Genomic DNA, 24,563 nt, shown 5'->3' on the forward strand with positions numbered 1-24,563 from the left:
ATATAAGAACATTAGTAGATATTTTTGTATATGAACAAGTGATAGTTTTATTTTTGCATTATTATTTTGTTGTGTTGATAAACCTTAAGTGACAACCATAGTTTTAAGGTTTACAATACACTACTATTATTTATTATTTTTTTTGCCTTTTTGAGACAGGGTATCACTGTACAGTTCAGGCTGGCCTTGAGCTCACTTTGTAGCACAGGCTGGTCTCAAACTCACAGCAATCCTCCTGCCTCAGCGTCCTGAGTGCTGGGATTACAGGTGTGTGTGACCACACCCGGCTACAATACACTATTACTGACTCTACGTACAGTTTTAAAGCGGCAGATCTTACATTTAATGTCTTTTTCTATTTTTATAGAAAGGAAGTTGAGCATAGTTTTACTTCTAGAATCATAAGACACTATTCTCTAGGTATCTTCCACTAATTTTTAAAATAATTGTAACAACAGTTATTCAGGAGTGCACCGTGGATCTCCTCTTCTGTCCACTTCAAGGGGATCAGAGTTTGGGGTAAACCTAGTCCAGATCCGTTCTCACACACAGCGCCTGAGCGCTAGCAGGGCTTTTCCTTTAGCGTGCGCTGCAGTGCGCGACTTGACATTCTGCATCTCTGTGCGCATCGCCGTCAGTCTTCTGGACGTTTGTCTGTCTGTCCGCAGCAGCAGCTGTTCGTCGGGTCCCCCGCGGCCGTGGCGCAGGTGCGGCTCCACCAGTGCCACCTGTACGGCAGCGCGTGCGCAGACTGCTGCCTGGCGCGGGACCCCTACTGCGCGTGGGACGGCGTGGCCTGCTCGCGCTACCTGCCCACGGGCGCGGGCGCGCAGGCCAAGAGGTGAGGCGGGCTGCGGGCGGGCCCGGGTGGGCCGCGGTCTCCTTCTACCCGATCCACGAAAACACCTGTCCTTTTTAATCTGCATGCATAGTTACAGTGTCACCAGAAAGTGAGTTTGAAAATCTGAAATTTTCCTAAAAGTGGCTTTCACGCGCCGTTGGCGCACGGCCTCAAGCCGATCATGCTGTCAGACGTTGAGTTTTGCACCCGGGTTTGAGTCTGCTGTCGCCTCTCCCGACACTTCCGCTGCAAGACGTGAAACGGGTGAAGACAAACTCAGCATGTGGAGGTGGAGGTCACCACACGCGGAGGACTCAGACTCGAAAAGAAAATAAATAAATGCTTTAGAAATGCGCCCTGCAGTTTCCCCGTGCCTCCCCTCCCAGCTGGTCTTCATTTATTTCATTTTGATAGTGAGCATTTTAATTCCTGGACAGATGCATGACCTATGTCATTAATGAAATGTGTGATTTAATGCAACACAGGTACTTACAGACCTGCGAACCCCAGGGTCTCTACCTCCTGAGAGGTCCTCGCCCCTTGTTAGAGAGGGTAAACCCAGGATTCCCTAAACCCGAGAACTCTGAGTGGAGAAAATACTTGGAAGCATAAGGATATTTCTCCACCCAAGCCATATGAAATAGATAATTGGAAAATATTTTGTTTTCTATAAGCAGGTTTTTCTCAAGATTAAGTAACCAAAGACAAAATAATGCAAAACACAGAAGTATCGAGAAACCTCTCCACTGAAAAGTAGTTCATATTAGTTTTAATTATTCTTACATTTAACTCTGGGTAACTTTTCTTTTAATCTTTCTCACAATCTAATTTAACCTAATTTAGTATAATTATTATTATAAAACCACATGTACAGTAGAATCTCATTAAAAACACCATTAATTCAAAACTCTTCTTAATTTGGCCTGAGCTAAGTTAAAAGAAGGATTTTATAAAGCCATAGGGGAAATAAATCCTTGAGAGGACATTTTGGAACTAAGTACCAACTGCATGAAAGAATTAAGCAAATTAATTGATTTTATACAAGTGCTTGTTGATATCTGAAAACAGTTCTTCAATAATGTAACCATACTTCAAAATCCTGATTAGTGATTTTATTCATCCACTAAGCCAATTTCTGCACCACGTACAAGGGGTGTGAATAACATTAGGACAGCTGCCTGCTAGCGTAGTATGCAGTTCTACCAGGAGCGGGGCAGAGAGTGAAAATGCAAATCATGATGATAGTAGCTTGCTCCTGGGCATGGAGGTTTTGGAGTAAGTGCAATACATGTAACACTACACCAACTCTCAACCCTATCTGTGAGCTGTCTTGGCAGTAGGCATATAGGAGGTTGTAATTATACTTTTTAAAAAAAAGATTTAATACCAATATATTGTTATTAAAATGTATTTCAGTTGGCGCATAAAAATGTAAAAATTATATGGGTGACTGTGATGTTTCAACACATATGTGTGTTGTTCATGATTAAGTTAGGGTAACAATATCTATCTTCCTATCCTCTGGTCATTTCTGTAAAGAAATGCAGAAATGGGAAGCTGCCACATTCAAAAGATTCAAACATTCAAAATTGCTTGTTTTAGCTGTTCGAAAGACATAGCTCCTGATGTTTATCTGTAGTCACACTAGGGAGGGAATTTTACTGAGTGATAAAGCTAATCATTTTATTGTTGTTAGCAACAATAAACACGTTTACAAGCCTTGCACCCAGGGCTTACAAATAATAAGTTTTACTATTAGGCATGGGATAGTGGTGACAGATTTTAACTGGGAAGTTTGAGCAGGTAAATGTTTCTTGGTACTCAATACATCTTTGAGAACTGTGCAAGGCTGGTAAGGTTTTAAAGGGATTGGATGAAAAGAGTCACTTAGAAGAAGTTAAAAGAATGGGCAACTCAGTGGTCGGGAAGGAGCGGCATGCTGGAGCCGGAAGCCAGCTCGTAGACAAATCTGGTCTGTTTGGTGACGGCCAGTGCTGCTCCTCCAGTGGTGTCGGGTGCTTCTGAGCCATCACCCACCCAGAGCAGCATGGTCTTCTGGATCCATTCCAGCACCTGAAGGGAAAATAGTTTGCTTCTATAGTGGATCATTTTTGCTTCAGACCTGAATAGAAGCCGAAGTTGAAAACTAGTCATTAAAATAAATACTTTTCTGCTCACAGAGTGAAAATGAGTCAACAGGGTAGGAGAATTCATTCTCAGCCCAAGCCGCTTGTTTAAGATGATCTCCTAAAACACACTATAATTCATAAAGCTAGGTCTTCCTCCCCGCTGGTTCTTATATTTTGTCTTTTTCCAGGATTCTCTTTAAAAAGTTCCTAAGAGACGAGAAACTTAAGAAAAATATGCAAGTTTGAGAATAAAAGCATTTTACCCAACCTTTCTCAAACTCCCAAACCTCCTGTATTTTTTTAAATACTGAAATAAAAGACAATTGCTCTGGGATAGGAGAAAATGAACTGAAATCTTGCTGGAGGGGGTCATATCACTTTTAAAAAGGCAGGTCTCCAGTGATTTTATTTTATTTTATTTTATTTTGTTGTTGTTGTTTTTTTTCCAGTACTGGGACTTGAACTCACGATATTGCGCTTGCCAGGCAGGCACTGTGCCGCTGAGCTAAATCCCCAGCCCCTCCAGTGATTTTAAACAAATGTTTTGCTCTTCACTTACTATTTAAATGGCTTATCTAGAATGGCAGGATTGTTGTTCCCTTTATTCTCACGTCACTATATCATAATCTTGATAAAACACCACCTCTGTTTCCTATGTTTCTATCCCTGCTCCATTTTCATTGTCGCTCAGCAGCTTCAGGTTCCAAACACTGAAGCGAAGAATAAACAGCAGCAGTGAAGTTCTCTTCTAACTCCGCTATCACGTGAATGACAGCGGCACTTGCTAGTACAAAGTTATTGAAAACCATAAAATTGTCCATTTTTGCTTGTTACTTTTTCCCAGTTCAATTCAGTCTAGCTCCATGGACTCGGCCACATAGCACCTTTAATCTTGACTTCGTACAACCCCATGTCTTTAGATACAGATTTCTCAGCAGTGACTGATTTAAAACAAACGCCAGATTTTTTATATGATTCCTAATCCTAAAACTGACTGAAACTGTAAGTCTTCCCTACCTCTTCCTCTGTGGTAAATTGGTGAGAAAGCTCAGAGAAAGCTTGGAAAACTCCCTTGAGAAGGCACTATGTCTCTTGAAGTAATGTTCCATTTTCGCGTTTTGTAGGAGAACAGACAAGACTGGAAATTACAAAATGAGGCCACAGTAGACTTCAGGTGTCACTCACCCAATTCCATTTTACAAATCAGAACACAAAGAGCCAGAGCAGGCCAGCCGTAGGCAAAAGGTCACACGCGGTGTCAGCAGGGCCTCGGCATTTGAATGTCAGAGTTTTCTTTCACTTTTCTCAATTCTATGATTGCACAGAGTGAAAGCACCTCACTGTCATTTTAGAAGTAATATTCCCGCTTGGCCTTCTGTTTTTCCCTCAGTGTTGAACCAGCACCTTGATTTAGACAAGCAAGTAGTATTTTCCACCTTTTTGTAAATATTTCTGTCTTTGTCTCTGATTTGAATTAAGTATAACATAGATCTTGATTTTAGAATTCCAGGACTAGAAATGATAATTTTCACTGTCAGTTTCTCAGAAAGATGCTTAAAATTTTAAATGCTTATATATATTCTGGAAGTCTTTCCTATGCACATAGACAACTATACTCTTATTTTACTTAAAAATTTAAAAATCCTATAAAATAGTGTGAAAATACACTAAAATGGCCCTAAATCTAATAAGCAGATTGAAGGGAAAAACTCCTGAAACTTCTTGAGCCCCAACCAATGCAAGACGTCCTATTAAACCTAACACACTAGCACATTGTACAGCATGCTTACTTCCTGAATATCATCTCTGAATAGATGATTAAGCTGAATGTATTATTGACTTCTCTTTTTATTAGAAACTATATTTATGCTAATTGATCATCATGGCACTAAAGTAAAATACTTGAATTCAAATACCTTTTTCTCATGCACCTTTGTACTCAAAAAGGTATTGTGCCTCAAATTCCTTTGTTCCTATTTGCACACAACCCTTGCAGCCTAAAACACTCTTTCGAACCAAAAGTTTTCTTGTTGAACCACATTTTTCACAAAACGTAAAGTGTCATTTATTAGATTATTATTTGGTGCTTCAGAACCCAGTTTATATCAAGATTTAAAGAACAGCTACTTAATACTGAGTGGAAAAGTGGACACTCCGGCACTTGGATTTTACATTTGTTTTAAATGCTGGTCAGTTCTTTCCAGCAGAATACTTGTTGAGTCTTTAATGTGGTTATCTGTATTTAAAAATCTAGAAAACTGAAATCTGAACATCGCAATGTGTTTTTCCTTCTAGGCGGTTCCGCCGGCAAGATGTCCGGCATGGAAATGCAGCGCAGCAGTGCGTGGGGCAGCAGTTCGCTGGTAATGTGCGAGAAATCAGCGGCCGCGGGTTAGAGTGTGCCTCGGAGATTAACTGCACATCTGAAACGCAATGAGTTGTTTTTCTCCTGGTTTATGTGTACTAGAGCAATGTTACCCAAAGTATTTGCTGTCCTCTTTCACATAGTCAAAATGTTATGGGTTTCAAATGTAAGGATGCATAGGTAGCACAATCAGCTTGATATGCCATCTCCAAGGTTTAATAATGGACCTTAACACAGGGGATCCTAGAATAAAGACACAGCATGCATCAGGTGACTGCTGCTGTGGTGATAAGCAGGCCTGGCCCTCTCCTTACTGATTTTTAAGAAGTGTGAATAACTGGTGTAGATTCCCTCAGGGAAATATGAAATCAAGCAGAGAGCTTCTCCTCTGCTCCTGGAGGAAGCTATGCCTTGACCTGGAGGTGATGGTCTGAAATCGGTGGTAGGTGGTCTGATGGGGTAAGAATGAGAAGAAACTTCAGCTTTGGCCAAATGTAAGGAAATTCAATGAGACAGAAAAGTCACTCTCCAGGCCCTTGGCATCATGAAGGATGATGAGTAGGCTGTGTTTCGTGTCCCTGGGATTGCCAGGAAGGGACAGGAGGAAGAGCATCATGATGAGTTTCAGTGTGGTTGTTCCCACTCAGAATTAGTGTGTTAGGCTCAGGAGGATTCAAGATTCAGGGCAGAACTCAAGTCCCTGGGAATACCATCAAGAAGAAGGGGGCCAGAGATAGAGCTCAGTGGCATTAGCACCTGCCTGGCAAGTGCAAGGTCCTGAGTTTGATTCCCTGTACCAAAAAAAAAAAAAAAAGAAGAAGAAGGATAGCCTTTATTTTAAAAAAAATTAAGGGTCAATTTGAAGGTGAAGGGAACTTAGACAAATCATGTGACCTAGTTGCTGAATTTACCTTGGTTAAAAGAAAAAAGAAAAAAAATGTATTTGCTTCTATTCTGCAGTGCAGGCAAGCATGTTTACCTCTCCACAGATTTGAATTTAAGCCTAGTGAGCATCCTTCTGGTGTAAGACAGAGTATAGCCAAGCAACTGTGGTCCATGAAACCCTGAGTTCCAGTTTGTACTTTCTTATGAAGGAGCCTGACACCTGGCCATCACTCACACTTGTTCTTGTGCTGTGACTGATCACTGAGATTCCTGACTTCTGCTTTGTCTGTCGCTGTGATTTTGTTCTGCGACCCTGCTTGGACATTCGAGGCTCACACTGTCCCACTGCCTCATCAGTGTGCCTTACCATTGATTTCCCATGACTTCAATATTGATGAGATTTGCTCTGCCTTGGCCATCCTATCTTCTGTCCCCCAAATCCCTGTTGCTTCCTTTCTTCAAGCTCCATGGCTTCCTTGCCTTTTGTAATGCCTACAGTCCCCTTCAATGTTTTGCATATAAATTAGCAGTAACTAATTAGTTATTCACATTCTGCAGGGATCTTAATAGAGAAGGTGGTAAAAAAAAAAAATATGTATCAGTAAAATCAAAGTCCCAAGGCTGATGTTCACATTCCTGTTTTAGGAGATGCCTTGGCTCAAGCTGAAGAGCGCCTGGCTTATGGCATAGAGAACAACAGTACCCTGCTGGAATGTACCCCACGTTCTTTACAAGCCAAAGTCATCTGGTTTGTACAGAAAGGACACGAAGGAAGAAAAGAAGAGGTAATACATAGCTACACATTCATATGAGGGTGCCTTGCCTGCTACTTGTGATCAGTGAAGAGATGATGGCTTAGGGTGCTTTGAAATAGGACTGTTGTGTTACACCTGTCTTATTTTTAAAGGTCAGTTTTGTTGATTATGTATGACTTATATGCCTATAAAAATTTAAGTACATATACCTATAGATTTTATGTGCACATATGCCTGCATATACAAGTAATTTTATGTGAATATGTAGATCATTGCTTTAGATTCTGGAAATTTGAATTTCATTTATGAAGTGCTTATAGCTTCATGATCTTATTGTCATGTTGTCAAAATTACAGTCTTTAATTGTATCAACCAAGGCAATGTTCCAGAGAAATAGTAAACTTAGTTCCACTAAAACTTGCAAATAATACAATTAAAGTAATAGCAGCACCTATGTTAGAAGGGTAGTATAAACTCATGTAGTGCACAGGGCTGTAATCTCAGCATCCTGGGAGGCAAAGGTGGGAGGATCACAAGTTCAAGACTAACCACAACAGCTGAATGAGACCTTGTCTCAAAATGAAAAATAAAAATAGCTCAGTGCCATGGCCTTGGGTTCAGTCCCTAGTGCTGAAAAAATAAAAGAGTAGTGAATATATTAGTCTTCTTTGCCATCAATGAACACAATACTCAATACCTACAAGTTAGAGGAGCAGAGTTTTGCTTGGGTATACAGTCAGGGATTCAGTCCAGTCATCTGGCTCTATGACAGTAGGGAGTGGCAGTGCAAAGATTCTTAGTTTATGACAGCCACAAGGCACAGCAGGGAAACAGTGCCAGAGGGGTGAGGGACCACACATAGACCCCAAGGTCATACGTCCATGATTCACCCAGACACATCTGGAACTGGGTTCCACCAACACCCTGGGTGGATCCCAGTACCAATCAATTTGACACTACGCTCTAACTACCAAAACCCACCAAGTGTCAACTTCATGCCCAAACACATCTCCTTAAACCATACTACAGTGACGATGGCAAGGTCATAATTCCACCTTACATAATAGATCTATCCAGAGTACAACTGGAAATGTAATAATCCCTTCCCCAATGTCTCAACAATTGCAGCATTTTTCAAACATCCAAGTCCAAGTCTCTTCTGAGATTCAAGGCAAATTTGTAGTTGTGAACCTCTGTAAATATCAAAACCAAGTCACATAATTTCAAGGTAAAATGCCATAGGTAAGATGTCAATTCCTATTCCAAAAAAAGGAGTTGGTAGATAGAAAAGAGTTTGACCAAAGAAAGAGGGAGAAACACCAGGAGAAACATTAATACTTGCAGCTTCATAGCCTACATTCAGATCACATGATCATAAAATGCAAGTTCTTAAGGGCTTGGGTGACCCTATCCCCATAGCCTTGATGGTTGAGACCCACATGGCCTATCTCTTGGGCTGGCTTCACTGACAGCCTGCAGCTTTCCTCAGCAGACATTTCACATTCCTGGGTCTCCATATTCCTGGGGTCTCTACTTCATCTTTGACTTCATCCCCATAGCTTTCCATTTACACCTTGCCTTCTTAGGGGCCTCTTGCCTGACCCCCCAGGCCTTCCTCTGTAATCTGGGTGGAAGATTCCTGAAACCACAAATCTTGCATTTTACATGCCAGAATCATGTAGATGATGCCAAGATCTGCTGTCAGAGGGAGCAGTAGGCAGCCTCCCTTGGTGCATGGTTGCAGTGGCCTCAGACTGCCTGCATAACTGAGTGTGGTGAAGTGAATTCTGGGGAACCAATTTCCTAGAAGGCCCATCTGCAGCAGGAGTTCCAGGACTCTCTTCTCAAATGAAAGGTTGACATTTAAACCTGAGATGGGTGAAGTTTTGCTGATTCCTGAGATGCCCTCAAGGCATATTTCTTCTTGTGTCTGTACAAAGTACTTGATTTCTTTTTAACGATGCTAATCACAATAGCCATACTTCCTTTGGCTCCAGTTTTACATATAGTTTAAATTTTTCAAATTTTTCTGCTCTACATTTTGCCTCTGATTCTAACTATAAGTCTGGCTAAAAGCAGTCAGCAGTACTCATGCAACAGCCTGAATGTTAGGCTCTCTTGAAATTTCCTCTGCCAGGTGTATTAGTCCACCACCCTCACTCTCAGTCTTTGTTTCCTCCCAAAACCTCTTGAGCCTGGCCTTTACTGTCTACATTCCTAACAGCATTCTGGTCTTCTCTGCTCTGACCAGACTCACCCATCAAAATCAGTTTACAGCATTCTAAAGATTCTCTAGCCAGCATCTCTAAACCTTTCCAAACTTCTCTCTCATACCACTTCCAGAGGCTTCCAAACCATATGGCTAGGTGCAGTCACAGCAATGACCCCACTTCTCAGGGAACGATTTTCTGTAGTAGTCAGCTTTCCTGTCAGTGAACACAATACCTTGCACCCACAATTTAAAGGAGATGCAGTTTAATTTGTCATGTTTTTCAGGTGATCCAGTCCAAATTGGGGATCTCCAAAGCATAAACATCATGGCAGAAGGGCATGGCAGAGCTCAGCTTCTTAGTTCATAGTGACAGGCAGGAAAGCAGGGAAACAGAGCCAGAGAAGAAGGGGTGAGGGACCAGACACAGAGTCCAAGGCTCCACCTCCATGACCACCCAGACACACCTACAAGTGTGCTCCTCTAGCCCTCCAGGCAGCTCCCAAATCTGATTAAGCACACACTCCACTCTCAGCTGTTTCATCCCCTAAGCAGCTTTAGTGATGGAGATTCTATTTCTGAATGATGAGAGAGGAATGACTTTTTGTATTTGGAGGCAATTGTGGGTGAAAGAATGTGTACTGAGGAGAGATCCAGGGTATAAAGAAGTTAAGCGGGGTAGCTCAGTGACAGTGATGTGGGCTTTTAACTCAATCTTCACAAAAATGGAATTAAAAGTAGCAAGTAGAAGAATATTTGCTTATATCAGAAAGAAAGAAAGAGAGAGAGGGATCTTAGTGAATATTCAAGAGATAGATTTTAGCAAAAGGAAATTTTAAAAGGTATGTATCCACTAGACAGTGAATCAGTGGAAATCTCTACTTCATTTTGACATGCAAGATTAAATATTTGTTATTGGAAGCCAAATTTACTGATCCCAAAAGTTATTCTTTTTCTAGCCTTTAGTGAAACTAAAAATCCAAAATGTGTTAGGTCTACAGTAATACCGCACATTTTGGGAGATGACTGAATTTGTAAACCTCAGTTCCTGGCATAATCGTTGGAACGGAGGCCATTCTCTTAACCTGTGAGAGGTAATGTAGAAATGCAATCAGGAAAAGAAAATTCTTTTAAGATTTCATGACATCAAAAGAACAAAGACCCAAATATGTTATAGCATGTTGCCCTCAGTTAAATTATTCATTTAGAGCTAAAGTATTTTCCATTTCACAAATGTGGGGTAAAACAGCTTTGTAAATTCCACTGTAACTCACTTGGCTGAAGAGGACCTGGGAATGTTCCATAACTCCTCCAGTTAAATGGCTTCAGAAGACAGAGAAGTAATTCTTTCATCAGTGGTTTTCTTCACTTAATATGTTCTGTTTCTAATTTGGAACTCACCATAATCTGCCTTATTTGGAAATCCTTCCAAAATTGTTTTGACATGCTGCATCCATCAGTGTTCAACTGTGAGCTTCATTCTCATAGCTGATACACTCCTTTGTCCTTTCCCATAAATTTTAGTCTATTCTCCACTACATCAAATACCTTTCTCCTATGTTTGCTGATATCTGAAAATTTGAATTTATTCTCTGCATAATAGTTATGCCAAAATCAGATGTTTAGCAGTTTCTACAGATAACAATATATGACATGATTTATTCACAATCAAATAAATGCAAAACAAAACACAAAATTCCTGACTTCATCAAAGGTTGAGTGTATATGTTATATATTCAAAGCGGAATAGCTTTGCCAGAGAGCCTTAAGGTTTTTCCATGGATGATTTTGCAGTTATTATCATTTCTGTGTCTTGTTTTCTATGAGACATACATAAGGAAATAACATCAAATAGAGACCACTGCATGGGATGGTTCAACTTGCCTGTCCAGCTCTTACCTCCTCTGGCAGGGCTGTACGGAGAACCCCTGATGATGCCCTCCAAGGCTCATCACTGACACTGCAAACGATAAAAAGTCACCAATTTGCTAGGCCACAGAATAGGTGCACTTTCCTTTTACTGAGTTGCTGTCTTTGATTCTGAGATTTCTCTTTGTTTCAAGCTTCTGCTCTGTGCCTCTTGGGCTCAGCCCTCTGGAATTACCCAGAAATGACAAGAGCCAGTGTATAAAACTTTTGCTCAAATTAATTTCCAGAAATTGTACACATGAATGATTCAAAAACATTTAGAAACTCAGTTACCTGGTTTGTGACTTGGAATTTCAGCTGTTATCTCAAATGTATACTTTATGATTTTCTCCTTCCTCAAATACGACATATGAAATACAATCTCTATATGTTTTATTAATTTTATAAATATTTATTGGAAGTCTGCTTTCCAGTATTTCATAGGGAAGGTTTTCTCTTGATCACAAGATAAATAATGTTGGTATAATTAGTTTTTATAAATATATTAAGTACAAATTAAATGAATATAAATGATAAGGTTTTATAAATAGCACCAGTTAGTTTGATATTGTAAACAAAGAGACTTAATACAATGACTTTGATACACGAGGTTATTCTTTAATATGTACCTGTTAGACACAGGAACTGTGGGAAGTGCCTTACTTGTAATTCCTAGATCTCCAAACTGCAACTTAGGCACAATTATCCCCATCTTAACACCAGGAAAACTAAAATTCTGAGAGTAGGGGCTCATACTTAGAGTCAGGGACACACCCAGGATTTGCTTTCAAGTATTCCTGCTTCAGAAGCTGTTCCAATTTACTTTCATTTGTGGTGTAAGCAAATGCTAACTGCATTTTATAGAATATACCATTTATTCTAAAATATTTTGGCTTACACGTATGAAGTAAGGGGGCCACAGAATGGTTAGTAACTATCTCGGTTGCTCACAGCTAGTAAAATAAATTCAGAACCAGGTTTCTGTGTTCTTTCCACTAAACCACAAAACTTTTAAAAATCAGAATTCCTAATGCAGCTGCAGATGTTTTGGGTCGGGGAACAAATGGAAAACCATTCCTAACAGCAGTTCTGGAACTTGGCTTCTGAAAATTCCTCTGGATGCCAGCTTGGTCCTATATTTTCTTCATCATCATTGAATGGGCCACAGTGTTGCGGATTTGCTGGAAAAGGTGCAGGTCCTCGTGTTTAGATGTTGAGGGACCTGCCCACACTGTGACAGTTCCTACACTAAGATCCAGAACTGTGATTTTAAACATCAGTGGGTTTCCTTCCTCAAAGAGCCTTTCTGCTCTGGCTGTTGGTAGGAGGCTTCCACATCACAACTCTTGAGCTTGTGTAGATTTAAAACTCAGAGTGCTTCTCCAACCTTTCTGAATTTTTAACTCCAAGAATGTTTAATGGATCCCTAAAGCTGTTTTATCTCATAGCTGCTAATCCTGCTTGCATAGAAGTTATAGTCTGGAGAATGCAGAAAGATGGTAATAATCAATGTTTCATGTGTCAGGTGATAGTAAAGGGAAAATTACTAGACAGATTACTTGCAGGGAGAGGTGGCAGTTGTAAAGAAGTGGCATAGCAGTTCTCACTAAGAAGGTCACCAAGAAGACCTGCGAAGGACGGGAGAATAATCCATGGGGTGGTGAGGAAGGCTCTTATAGACACTGGCAAGAGCAGATGCAAAGATTCTTGGACAGGAACGCATTTGCGCATTTAAAGAACAGAGAGGAAGGCAGAGTGGCCTGAGAGGGATACTGAGAAGCCCTGGGCCTGGAGGCAAAGCCAGGGCTCCTGCAGACTGTGCAGGCCAGTGTGAGGTGCCGGTGTTTGTTCTGAGTTAAGTAGGAAGCTACCATGTTGCATTCAGCAGAGCTGTGACGTGATTCAGGGTTTCAATAATCTGTTTGGTTATTGCATTAAGCTGTAGGCTATATGAAGGTGGGCATGAGGTGCTCGGAGCCTAGTATTAAACGATAAAACTTCGTGCTCAAAGACACAACCCTGGCGCCTAATGCACCGTGTCACTTCAAGACTACAACATGCACATGACTGCCGCATGCACTGAGGAGCGCAGTGCTGGGCACGCACTCTCCAGCAGTAATGAAAGTTTGGAAGACTGTTTAAAATATCTCTTGGGATACTTTTCAACCTTCTATCCCGTGCTCTCTGCAGTCTGTATTTGGTATTTGCGTCTAGGAAACATCCACTTGAAGCCTACCATCATCGGTAGGCCTCCTGCCTCTGTCAAGCCGTCACTCTTCAGTGACGGTGGAAATGTTAGGCGATAGTTACCATGTGTTTAGTTCATTACAATTCTGTTGTCACTAAGGGGAAAGAAAACCAGCTCAACCAAGAAGGTGTGTGTGCGGTGGTGGCGTGATGGGCGGGCAGGGAGGTTCGTGGCAAAGGTGACATTGAAGCCCTGTCTTCAGGATAAGTGGAAGGGATCTAAGAGAGGGAACCAAGAAATGTGTATCAGGGAGATGAGAAACAGCATGTGAAGTGGAATCCATAAGGGAAATGAGGACGCAGAAATGCGTAGACAGATGGAGTGCATTCATCTCTGAGTCAGTGTGACCATCTTCGATGAGCTGTGAGAGCAACTTCTCTAGAAGCTGGTACACAGACTTGGGTAATAGGAGTGCAGGAAGACTGCCTAGGAAGACCCTTCACTGGTCAGGGTACCACATCAACCAAAGACTGCTAGCAGGAAGCAAAAAGGCAGATTTTAGTTTTTATGAGGTAGCATTCATGGATTTACATTTTATGTAAAAGAAGCTAGAAGTGATTCACATGTTCCTTGTTTGGGTATCCCTGTGGCTGATGGTAAAGTAATAGCTGACATTCTTCCCTAAAGAGGGACGTGGGCTAAGGAGAAAGATAGTGTGTTGATTTTTGGCCAGGTTGACTTGGAATCTCTTGTACAGCATCTAGAAGCAGAAACACCAAGTGGTAATCAGGGCTAGAGAGAGCTCAGCAAAGAGGTACTGGTTCAACTTAGTCAAATGATAAAAGAAAGAATATAGCAAAAAAATAATAAAATGCAACACTTAGCACGTGCCACTCGACACTAAGCGTTTTACCTGTACTAGTACTTTCAGTCCTTACAATAATGCCGTGATGTAGACAGCTTATTGTCCCCTTTAGAGAAGGAAGCAGAAGCTCAGGGAGACTGAATTCGCTGCAGATCGTACTAGCTGTGAAGTCTGGCTTCAGTTGTGTTCAGGCGTCTTATTTCAGTTTTCTGTTGGCGACCACAATGCAGTGTTGCCTCACTTAGCATAGCTTAGCCTGGAGGACGAGTGATTACAAACCACAGGGACCTGGTGCTGTAAACAAGGAACTCTTTACATCTAAGGAAAACTTAGATAACAAATTCTAAAAGATGAAGCTAAAAATAATCAGAAAAAGTAACGGTTATAGTTCGCATTTGTTTAGTGCTTTCTATGCCTCCTGTCTAGAAGGGTTTTACGCGTCGTAACTCAGCTGAAATGTAGAATATTTCCCTAAGAAAGTTGGTGTTGTGATGTGCGTCGTGAAGGTGCGGAGAAAATGACCAACAGTGCCTCAGAGTAGACAGCCTGAGGAGTCAGAGTGAAGTCAGGAGATCGTGACACAAGAGAACCGAAGAAAGAGGAACGGGACAGGATAAAGTCGCGAACGTTCCCCAGGGAGACGCATAGAAAGCGGTGTCTTCTGCAGCTAGAAGAGCTCCCGGGAGGGGCACAGTGGAAGCTGCCAGCCGCGGGCTGGGTGGTGAGTGCAGCGGTGCTCACCGAACAGCAGCGTGGCATCCGAGACCAGTGAGACCCAGAGGCGGTGATGGGGGAAGACAAGAGAGCGTGTCTTATTTTGGGTTTTAGGAAGAAAGTGCCTTGGCTCTACCTGCGGGTGGGAGGAATATGTACAGGTAGTCGAGGAAGCAAGAGGAAGAGCTTGTGAGAGAAAAGATGATCACAGACAAGAACTGAAGGGCGTATTCTAAAGGAGGTGCCTCGTTCTCTGTGGGAATTGGGAGGAAGAAGTTTAAAGACTTCGTTTAAGCAGGTGAGGTAATTACACCCACAGAATCCAAGATTAGCTGTTCCAACTATCCTCTATCATTAATTAAATTTGGTGGCCATGTATACTTTTATATATACTTTTCATTTGAAATGCCAGTCTGTCTTCCTTACGTGAAGAGTATAAAACCATTATTTTATAATTACAGAAGAAAAACTTCTCTAAACACAACCAAATCACCACTACACCCTCATCTATTAACTTTCAATTCATAAAATTCCATATACTCAAATTCATAAGCCCCTAAAATAATTGCAAAAATTTAATCCCAACATCCTTAAGGAAAGGAATTCATTTATTCTCGTTGAGGTATTTAGCTGTAGAATTGAAATATTTCTTTATCTCTAAAATGCATAATACTAAAATTGAGTAAATGAAGAAATTTTTGACATTCATTATTTACTGAGATTTAAATGTTTGTTAATTTATTGTGTCTAATTTTCTGTTATCATGATAAAGAAAACCATGGTTACTTCAAGCTACTCAAAAGATTAGTAAGTGCTTCCTCACCTTAACAGAATAGTTTGAATATTATGAGTTTAGAACATATCATTGTTAACCTTCACAAAGGTTCCTGTGACTCTGACAGTGATTTAAGGCAGATATCCCCAGGGCCAGATCTGGACCTCTGACTCCTTGGGAAGTAAGATTTTATTTGAAAACCGCCAGGCTATTTTTTCACCCAGAGTCCATGGCTATTTTCCTGAGGGAATGATAAAGTGGAGTAGTTACAAGGAGACCAAGTGACTCACATGCCCAAATGCTCACAATACAGAACTTCACAGGAAAGGTTCCAAATATCCTCTGACCCCTGATTTAAAGGCTCAGTGAAAACTCAGATGCACTGAAGCCTTCCTAAATGAGCAGAACTACCCCTATATTTTGGCAGAAAACCATCTGTTAACTAAATGAAGCCATTGTTTTGTACTGGGTGCAAAAAGTTCATCGTGTGAGTGTCTGGGGAGTCAAGCTGTGAATAATTTGTTGAAGTACATTATTCTGAACTTTCGTTGAGAAAATCATAGTATACTCTAGTGGCTCTGTGACAAAGTCTGGCTCTAGGGTGAGCTGAATAAACTTACGTCTTATAGGGGGAATTTGAGAGCAGCCCTGAGATACGTAAACTAATTTTATGCCTATGCCAGTGTAGTATAGGGCACATAAGCCAGCGGCTGGTCCATAGGAAGAATTATTTTCCCTGGATACTTCCTGATCTTTCCATTGTTGATTCTCTATTTAAGGGAAAATATATTTGTGTATCTCAAAAATAAGGTACCTCACATTGAGATACCCTACTGAATTCATTGTGTAGACATTAAGGAAGGCACAGAGCTTCAGTTTCTCATGGGAAATCCAAAAGAAAGGCTAAATTGACATCCAAACCTCAAGTCTTCATTGACATTCATTCTCAGTTTTTTTTTTTTGTCCTCTGACAAAAGTTTCCACTTCTCAACTTTGCTTTCAGAGCACCTACTAAATGGTGTGAATTCATCAAAGTCGACTAAGCACTCTTGATTACCAATCAGGGGTTGCTCCTACATCACTCAGACCGCTCCATTTCTGTGACAAATTTGTATGGACTCAATTAAAATCCAACTGCTTTCATTTTCTTGAGTCTCTCAGCTTCTGTACAAATAAGGCAAAGAAAATTAAGATGCACAAATAACCCTTTTTGCTATCGATCATCTACACCGGACCCTTCTGAAGGAAAGTCCTGTCCCACCTCCGTGGCAGGGGCTGTGCACTCTCCTGGCTTCCTCAGGCTGAGCCGGGCAGGAGGAGGGAGGGGCGGTGACGGCTGCACGGTTACTGTTTTATTTTTATTTATTTATTTATTTTTGGTACCGGGAATCAAACTCAGGACTTTGCGCCTAGCAGGCAGGCACTTGTGCCGCTGAGCTACGTCCCCGGCCCTGCTGCAGGTTTACATTGTGCCTTTCTGCACATGCACTGAAAACACAGGGCTTGGTTCTGTGTGAATATTACTTCTTTGTTTTTCCTGTTTTCATACCACAAAGTGCATGAACTCTCGCCTCTTTTGAAACATCAGTTTAGTCATTTTGATGTTTTCTCAGTCTATGAGAAATGCTCATCTTTTCTAAGCTAACAAATCTTTACCATAGATAACTACTCAAAATTGAAATTTTTAGCCTTGAAAAGAATATTTTTACAGTACCATGTGCCCTAAATATTTTTTTTAAATTCTGGAGTAATTAATTTCATTTTTTACCTCTTTATGATGGCAAAAGAGTTCCTGTATTATAAAAAGCAATAGAGGTACATCGAGAGTTTTAAATATCTCTCTTTTATAAATTTTCCAAGAGCATGCTGAGTACTTCTGAGTATTAAAACATGTCTTCCTGAATCTATGGAATCAGATACAGATCTACTTTCGATCCCTCTCAGACCCCTTTGATTTGGGACTTTTAATTGAACTGGGAAACACGATGTTAACCCAAGGCCAGTGCACAGATGCGCAGTAAGGAATCAAAAGTAATCATTCCTTTCACTTTGTAGTTACTGTGTTCTAGGGTAAATTAGGGCTCGTGGGACTCATAACAAACATGTACATTTGTGGGAGGACATGCCAGAGTAGAACTGTGTGTCTGGACCGCACAGAGTAGCTTGTGTTGACCTGTGTGCGGGCACCTCTCGTCTGCCTGCCCTGAGAAAGCGCCGTGAGGACGTGCATTTGTGGTGCTCTGTATTGCCAGTTCACCCTCCTTCTCCAGGGATGTGCTGGAGAGCTTGTTCTCGGCCCTCAGTACCGGGAAAGACAGACGAGTCATAAAGAGTAATTTTAAAAGTCTGTGTTAGAGAAATTTTCAATCTTAAAAGTTTTTATACTTTTCCCTTCCTGTAGCCATTGGCAATTTGGTGTTGAATGTGTATTTCAATTACAGCATTTTTACAGTGCATTACAGTGTGGAATTTTGTGTTTGAATATTATATTAACTTTAACTCTGTCTCATCTGAATTTTCCTTCATTCTGATATCTTTACCTATGGAAATTTTAGGTAAAACATTCCACTTAGGTTTGTTTTCGATCAGTATTTCTATAATCCTCTGATCGCATAATTATCCTTTATTACAGATTAAACAGGTTGAAGACACAAACTTAGTTTACTTGTTGCCAAACCAAGCTAGTCACTACCACAAAATGAGTTCTTCTGAACTTGCTTGAGTTTGGTTCTTGTTTTCGACTTCAAGTGTGTAATTTAGTTCATCACCCCACTCAGTCTGTGGCACATTATTGTGATACAGCCACATAAGTCTTTTGTTTCACCTTCTTTCTCCTGAATCACCTGTCTCTGCTGTTCTTCATGCGTGGAAGTATGTCCATCGTGATGGCAGGAAAAGTCCATCTACATTTCCGAATGGAACATCTGGATATCCTTCTCCTTACTTTTAGACCCAGCACCATGATCTCTCCCTCTTCCTGTGTGTCTGTCTCGTTGCCTCTTCCTGCCATCGGCGTCCTGCCGCGTCCATGTGCATCGTTCTTAGCTCAGCATTCCCTGGAGAGCGAGCATCGGGTGTTGTTAAGTCCTTCTACACACTGTTATGACCACTGCTGCAAAGAGCCCTCCTGCGTGGGCGTGCAGGCTCCTGCTCCACCGTCTGTCCTCAGCCTCCCTAACCTTGAGGACGGCACTTTGGTGGGTTCCCGTGTCGTGTCCCCCACCCCGGTCTCCCCAGCGTCTGGTATCATCTACTTCTCTACTGTCTGTCTGTCTTCTGGTGTAAAGTAATGTCTTTTCAAAATTAGTATCTCTAAAATTTCCATGTGAACTTGAGTACTTGCTGAGCATTTGGGTACTTACTAAACTTACTAATTCCTTGAATTGTCTATTTATGTACTTTCTCATTTTTTCTCATTTATTTCTCTTCATATTTACTTCAAATTCTTTATGTCTTTTAGATATTAACCCATTTTAATATAAATGTCAGATTTCTCTTGGATATATTTGATATTTTGAATATTACATTTTTTACTTTGAGTTCTTGTCATGATCTTTTAGTATCTTCTTCTATCAAAATGTTTCCTTTCCCAAAATTTTTTCCATGCAGTGTGATAACCCTCCTAAAATAAGGTATTAAATAGCTCCCTCCTACTAGATAACTGTCTATTATATATCAGGTTCATATTGAAAGTGTTTTTAGCAAAGAAATTTTTTTTTATGCTATCATGTTAGATATATTTCCTGCAAGTCTATCATTCTATGTATTGAAGACAGGGCACATAAATCAACAAAAACTAAATGTATAATTGTTGGTTGTTATTTCTTTACTAAGCTGATTTCAATAGTAGTTCTATTCTGAGTTAAACCTTCCAAGATCACGGTCTGCCTCTTCCCTAAGAGAAGTGGGAACCATGTGTTGATACACATGGAAGTCACTGCTTCTCTCTAAGCAGCTACCAGATGTGCAGAGCGCTTTGTTCAATTACGTTTTTACTTGACATTATGGAACACATTGAATCAATCTTTTTAGCTAAAAATATTAGAACCATTTTTAGTAAAAAATTCTGCATTTATAGTGATTGCCCATAAGAGTTTGATAGACAAGATATATTTTGTACATCTTGTCGACCAAGGAAATCCGGGCTACAGGCACAGTAAAAGCACAGCTGGCTGAAAACAATTCTGTAATCAAGACTTGGTATGAGAGGTGCCCACGTCAACTAAAGTGGAAAGACTGAATCGTGGAAGGACTTCAAATACAAATTTCTAAGTCATTTTTTTTATTTTTAGATATTCATAGTCCACAGAGACACATTTAACTTTCAAGATGCTTTAAACTCCGTCATGTACAACCCTCCAGACTGATGGTTAAAATTACTCTTACTCCTGACTTTATAATGTGAATTCACCGTTCCAGGAAGGGAGACCAAAGTTCTGAGACAGGCAGTGGGTGTCTCTTGCATGCACAGAGGTGCCAGGGGACAGTCCCCGCGTTGACCATCAGGACTCCACATCTGCGTTGTGGACTGTGTACACTTGCACTCATAGAAAATAGTGTTTCTCAAAATTGAGCTTTGAGTGATAAAAGAAAGGCCAATTTTTGTGCCAGACTTCAAAAAATCTCCACTAATTCCAGGGGGCGCAGACTTGCGTTCAGTTTGTTTTTGTCTTGTTTCTTCACAAATTTCTGTCCCGTGCCCAAAGCCAGGCCAGAGGACTTCCCTGTTTTTCCAATTTAACCCACTCACAGGAGACACAGAGGGATAATAAAGGGCCACAGTGCCTGAGGAGGTGTGACACGGTGCTTTCAGATGAAGGCAATGTCTACAAATCCCTTTCCCCCCTCTGTGGAGCAACCCCCTTTAGCAGATACGGACTGCTCTTGGAGTCGGGCTGGCTTTTTCCTGGTTTAAAACATGATTAGAGCACCTGAAAGATGTGCACAGCATTCAGATACACACTTACAGGTATATCCCACTGTACTGCATGTCTGCAGCTGTGAGCACGTGGATGTTCACTTCCATTTCTCTCGGTGTTCTGAGCATTTTACTCATTATAGAATAATAGAAGAATAAAAGGGTTGGGATTCGCCATTTAGAAACTTATTGTATGGCTAACGGGATGAAAGTTTCAAGGAAAAATAATTTAAATATAAATAACAGTTTGTGTACTACAAACACATTACTGAGTTATAAAAGAAAGCATCAGATCTTTCTGAGCTGTAAGGGAGGTGGTTATGAAGAAAGTGAGAGTTTAAGCCTAGAAGGAATTTTTTTCAAAAAAGAAACGTATGTGTAGAGAATAGAAAAGCATTCACTAAGGAAGGGAAAGAAAGAATAAGACCAGGATGGGACCTGGGCGAAGGACACAATAGCAGTGCAGGAAACCCGCTGCAGGAGAACCGAAAGGGAAGCTTCAGCCCTAGAAATACTTTTGCACTGGGCGCCCAGCACCGACCCTAACTGTCAGGTGCCTTCTGGGCACCCTAACGTGGCACACGTGAAAAGCTCCATTAACAGCACACACATTCTCGTGCTCACAGCTTTTATTCAAATTGGAAATCAGTTCATTCAAAGCAAAATAAGTTTATAAATAAAACGTAAAACAACTGTCATTAAAATGGTTATCTACCATGACGATTTTTTCAGCGAGGTAGCTGTCTTCATGAATATAACATGGGGCACAAGCTGCTGTGTGCGCATACGCGTGTAAAGTGTTCTGCCACAGCATAGCGTCCCATGTGACAAGTCACTACGGCCTGCACTCCTCAGGTGACGTCACACTTCTGGCGCATGTTGCCAGGTAGGCGTGTGCGTGGTCTCCTTTAGGCTGGAGCGTACCATTAACATGTTAAACCCATCTTGTTCTTCTTAGCATCTGGGAGGCATTAAGCCTCTGAAAATGGTTCCGAATCTATGATAAACACAAATACTAAGCTTGAGGTTGATCATGCATATGATCCCAAATATAGTTTATTAATTTGTATTGAATACTGTGGTAACAAGCACTGTAATTTAAGAGCTTCTTACAGAAAAATGTACTGATGTTCAGAAACACACTTGTTCCTCAATCCTGGCAGGAGAAACACTACATTCAGGTATTCGTGGTCTAGATTTAGAGCTGTGGGATTTAGTAGATCAGCAGTTCTCATCTGCTTGGGCAAGCAAGGGAGGTATCAGTAGGTTCACCTCTCAGGAGCAGATACACAAAGTGAACTTTAAGGAGAGGCGTTGTGTAAATGTTTGCTGACTTGACAGGGAAAGTTGCCACAGAGATTCTCGCTGGGCTGTTGACAGTACCCGCGGGAGACGCTCCGGGCTGACAGGTGTGCTGGTGGTAAGGGAGGGACTCTGCCACCGGGGTTCGAGGCGTCTGTGGCCAGATGACGCCTGGCCCGGTGTCTCGGGATGAGAAGCAGCCCTCCTCAGGGAAGTCCCTGGAGGTAGAGGCAAGAGTAGAGGTCCTGAAACAGGAAGAATGGACCTGAGCAGAGAGGGAGGACGAAGCAGGAGTTGGGAATGCGCCGCAGAGCCGGGAGACTGCCCCAAGGGCTGAGAGTCTGACGCTGCGGTCGAATGACGAAGCGCAAAGGGCTGCCGTCGGGGTTCCCACTGCGGATCTGTTGGCAGAAGTCTGTGGCATCCGGGGTGCGCGGGCACAGTGCGAGTACTGGTGACTGGCAGCTTCAGGCAGCTGAGATGCAGAGGTCAGACGCAGGGAGTTAGGAAAGTCCCTGCAGTTGCAGGTGTTTCTTAATGAATAGAGAACAAGTCTTGGTGTATAAATTCATTTTTATTAATAGAAATTAATAGGAAACAATTACCTACGTGTAGGACACCGTGTTAGAGCCGTGCGTTGGAAGAAGGAAAGAAATGTTATCAGGTGGACAGAAAAGGGAGCTCCGTGGGGAATGGAGGGCTGTGCCCTGCGGGAGAGGGGAGACCTGCAGGACAGACTCAAGGAAAGCAGACGAGAAACAGGACAGCGTGGTGGCATCGGCACACACACGCGCACACGTTGTGCAGTAGGTGCGTGTGTTTCAAATGCAGCCGCAACTTAAGAGTGGAGGCTCAGCTTCAGACTGCCACGGAGGGCGGGTGTGGCCCCGGGCGCCAGCGCGAGTGCCCTGTGGAGAGCGAGCAGAGGAAAGGCTGCAGGGGCTGCCCTGGGCCACACAGGGTCCCTTAGAGTTGGTTGGCCCGGCGGGTGCAAACCCTGCCCCTAGGACAGACGGCCTGGGCCAGGAGCAGGGCTGCTCCGGGGTCTCTCCAGCTCCTCGGCAGGGAAGCCCTGGGTCAGAGCCACAGCACGCTGCCCGCGCGTGAACCCCGCCAGGCCCGAGGAGCCCCTGTTGAGGACCTGGGCAGCCGGTTCTGGCTCCTGCACACACCCCGAGCAGATGCTGAGTAACAGCTCTGCCCTGCAAGGCTGCAAACGCCTTTGCAAGCTCAGGACTTAAACACGAGCCCTGAACTCGGGGCACACCGCCTGCTGCGTCACCAGTGCCGCTGTGCGCGCCCCGCAGGAGCGCCCCGTGTCCCCGCTGAGTGACCGCACCGTGCCTGGTCACCGTGGCACAGCTGTCCTGCGGAGCCTCCTTCCCCGAGGGGCTGATCGCGCTCCTCACTGTGACCTCCCCCGGGACAGCGGAGGCCTCGCCTCCCCAATTCCCGTGGGCTTCTGCGTCCTCCCAGGGAACGCCCGGGGGCTGTGGCTCCGGCTGTCACTCGCCAGCTCCCGGCGAGCGAGGCGCTGCGGCGTGTCTTCCGCGGGGACCGTGTATAGGAGAGTGGATGTGGCCACGGCTGCAGTATTGTACTTGGCTTTACTCACCGCAGCCGTTCGTTATCTGGCTGACTGCGTTTATGAAGAAATCCAAGGGCGGGATGTACCAAACACCCTCCATTCCAGAGTTAGCACGCGGCGGTGTCAGTGTCTGAATGTTGCTATGCCTTGTGTCAAGTCCTAAACCCAGGAATGCAGCTATTGTGGACCAAACAGGAGCTATTCACAAATGTGCTCTTCTTACCCCTAACTTTAAATATTTATAACGTAGTAAATTTTGACATCATCATAGCAAAAGTGTTTGAGCACTAAAAACAACCTTTTTCTTCTTCAGTAGTGGGGACTGGACCCACGGCCTTTCCCCTGAGTTATATCCGCAGCCATTTTTATTTTTTATTTTGAGACAGGGCCGCGCGAAGCCCCAAGTTGCCCTGAGTGCACCTTAAACTTCACGTTTACTAAGCTCCGGGGCCCTTTACAGCAGACTCGAACTCCATTTGCTTATGTTCCTCTCCGTCAGTGCACGGCCTTCGGGAAATGTGGTGAAAACAGAGGGGATGCTTGCGAGGACAGGCAGCGACGACCCTGGCACTTTAAACAGAAATCTTCAGGAAAGTCGTCGTCATTACGACCTGGGATGCAGGAGAAGCCATGAGCGAGTGTGGGCGTGTTCCTGTCCTGTCCACCGCAGAGCAGATTTCTTATTTCTTCAAATAAGAAATGTGACACATCGCCATCGCAGCCTCACTTTACGGATTACACCGAGGGGGTTATTTCTCTAAAGGTCCCTTTGATCCATGAGCGAGAAAGGTCTCTCCCAGTCCTCTGTGAAATACTGACATAAAGCGACCTCAAGGGCACTGACGGGAGGGCGGGCGGGCCCAGGTGCGCTCTCCCGCCGGCCCGCTCTCACTGTGCGCTCTTGCAGGTGCGGCCGGACGACAGGGTGCTGCAGGTGGACCTGGGGCTGCTGATCCTCCGCGTGCGCAGGTCGGACGCGGGCACCTACGTGTGCCAGGCGGAGGAGCACGGCTTCGTGCACACGGTGCGCAGGCTGCTGCTGGACGTGGTGGAGGAGCGCAGCGTGCGGGACGCGTTCCGCGCCGAGCCCGGCGCGCCCAAGGCGCCCTGCCCGGCCCCCG

General features: G+C 43.0%; 1 protein-coding gene across 1 annotated transcript in view; it reads left to right on the forward strand.

The window, feature by feature from the left end:
• Sema3e (sema domain, immunoglobulin domain (Ig), short basic domain, secreted, (semaphorin) 3E) overlaps positions 1-24,563 on the forward strand; it is a gene marked incomplete at its 3' end in the record, with an annotated part of 98,238 nt that extends 73,675 nt beyond the window's left edge. The window contains 4 exon segments of the mRNA XM_013510666.1: positions 669-841; positions 5,266-5,333; positions 6,866-7,005; positions 24,350-24,563. Of these exon segments, the coding sequence (XP_013366120.1) occupies positions 669-841; positions 5,266-5,333; positions 6,866-7,005; positions 24,350-24,563 (595 nt within the window).

The sequence above is a fragment of the Chinchilla lanigera genome, unplaced genomic scaffold (assembly GCF_000276665.1).
Source record: "Chinchilla lanigera isolate Chin_1 unplaced genomic scaffold, ChiLan1.0 scaffold00009, whole genome shotgun sequence".
Lineage (NCBI taxonomy): Eukaryota > Metazoa > Chordata > Mammalia > Rodentia > Chinchillidae > Chinchilla > Chinchilla lanigera.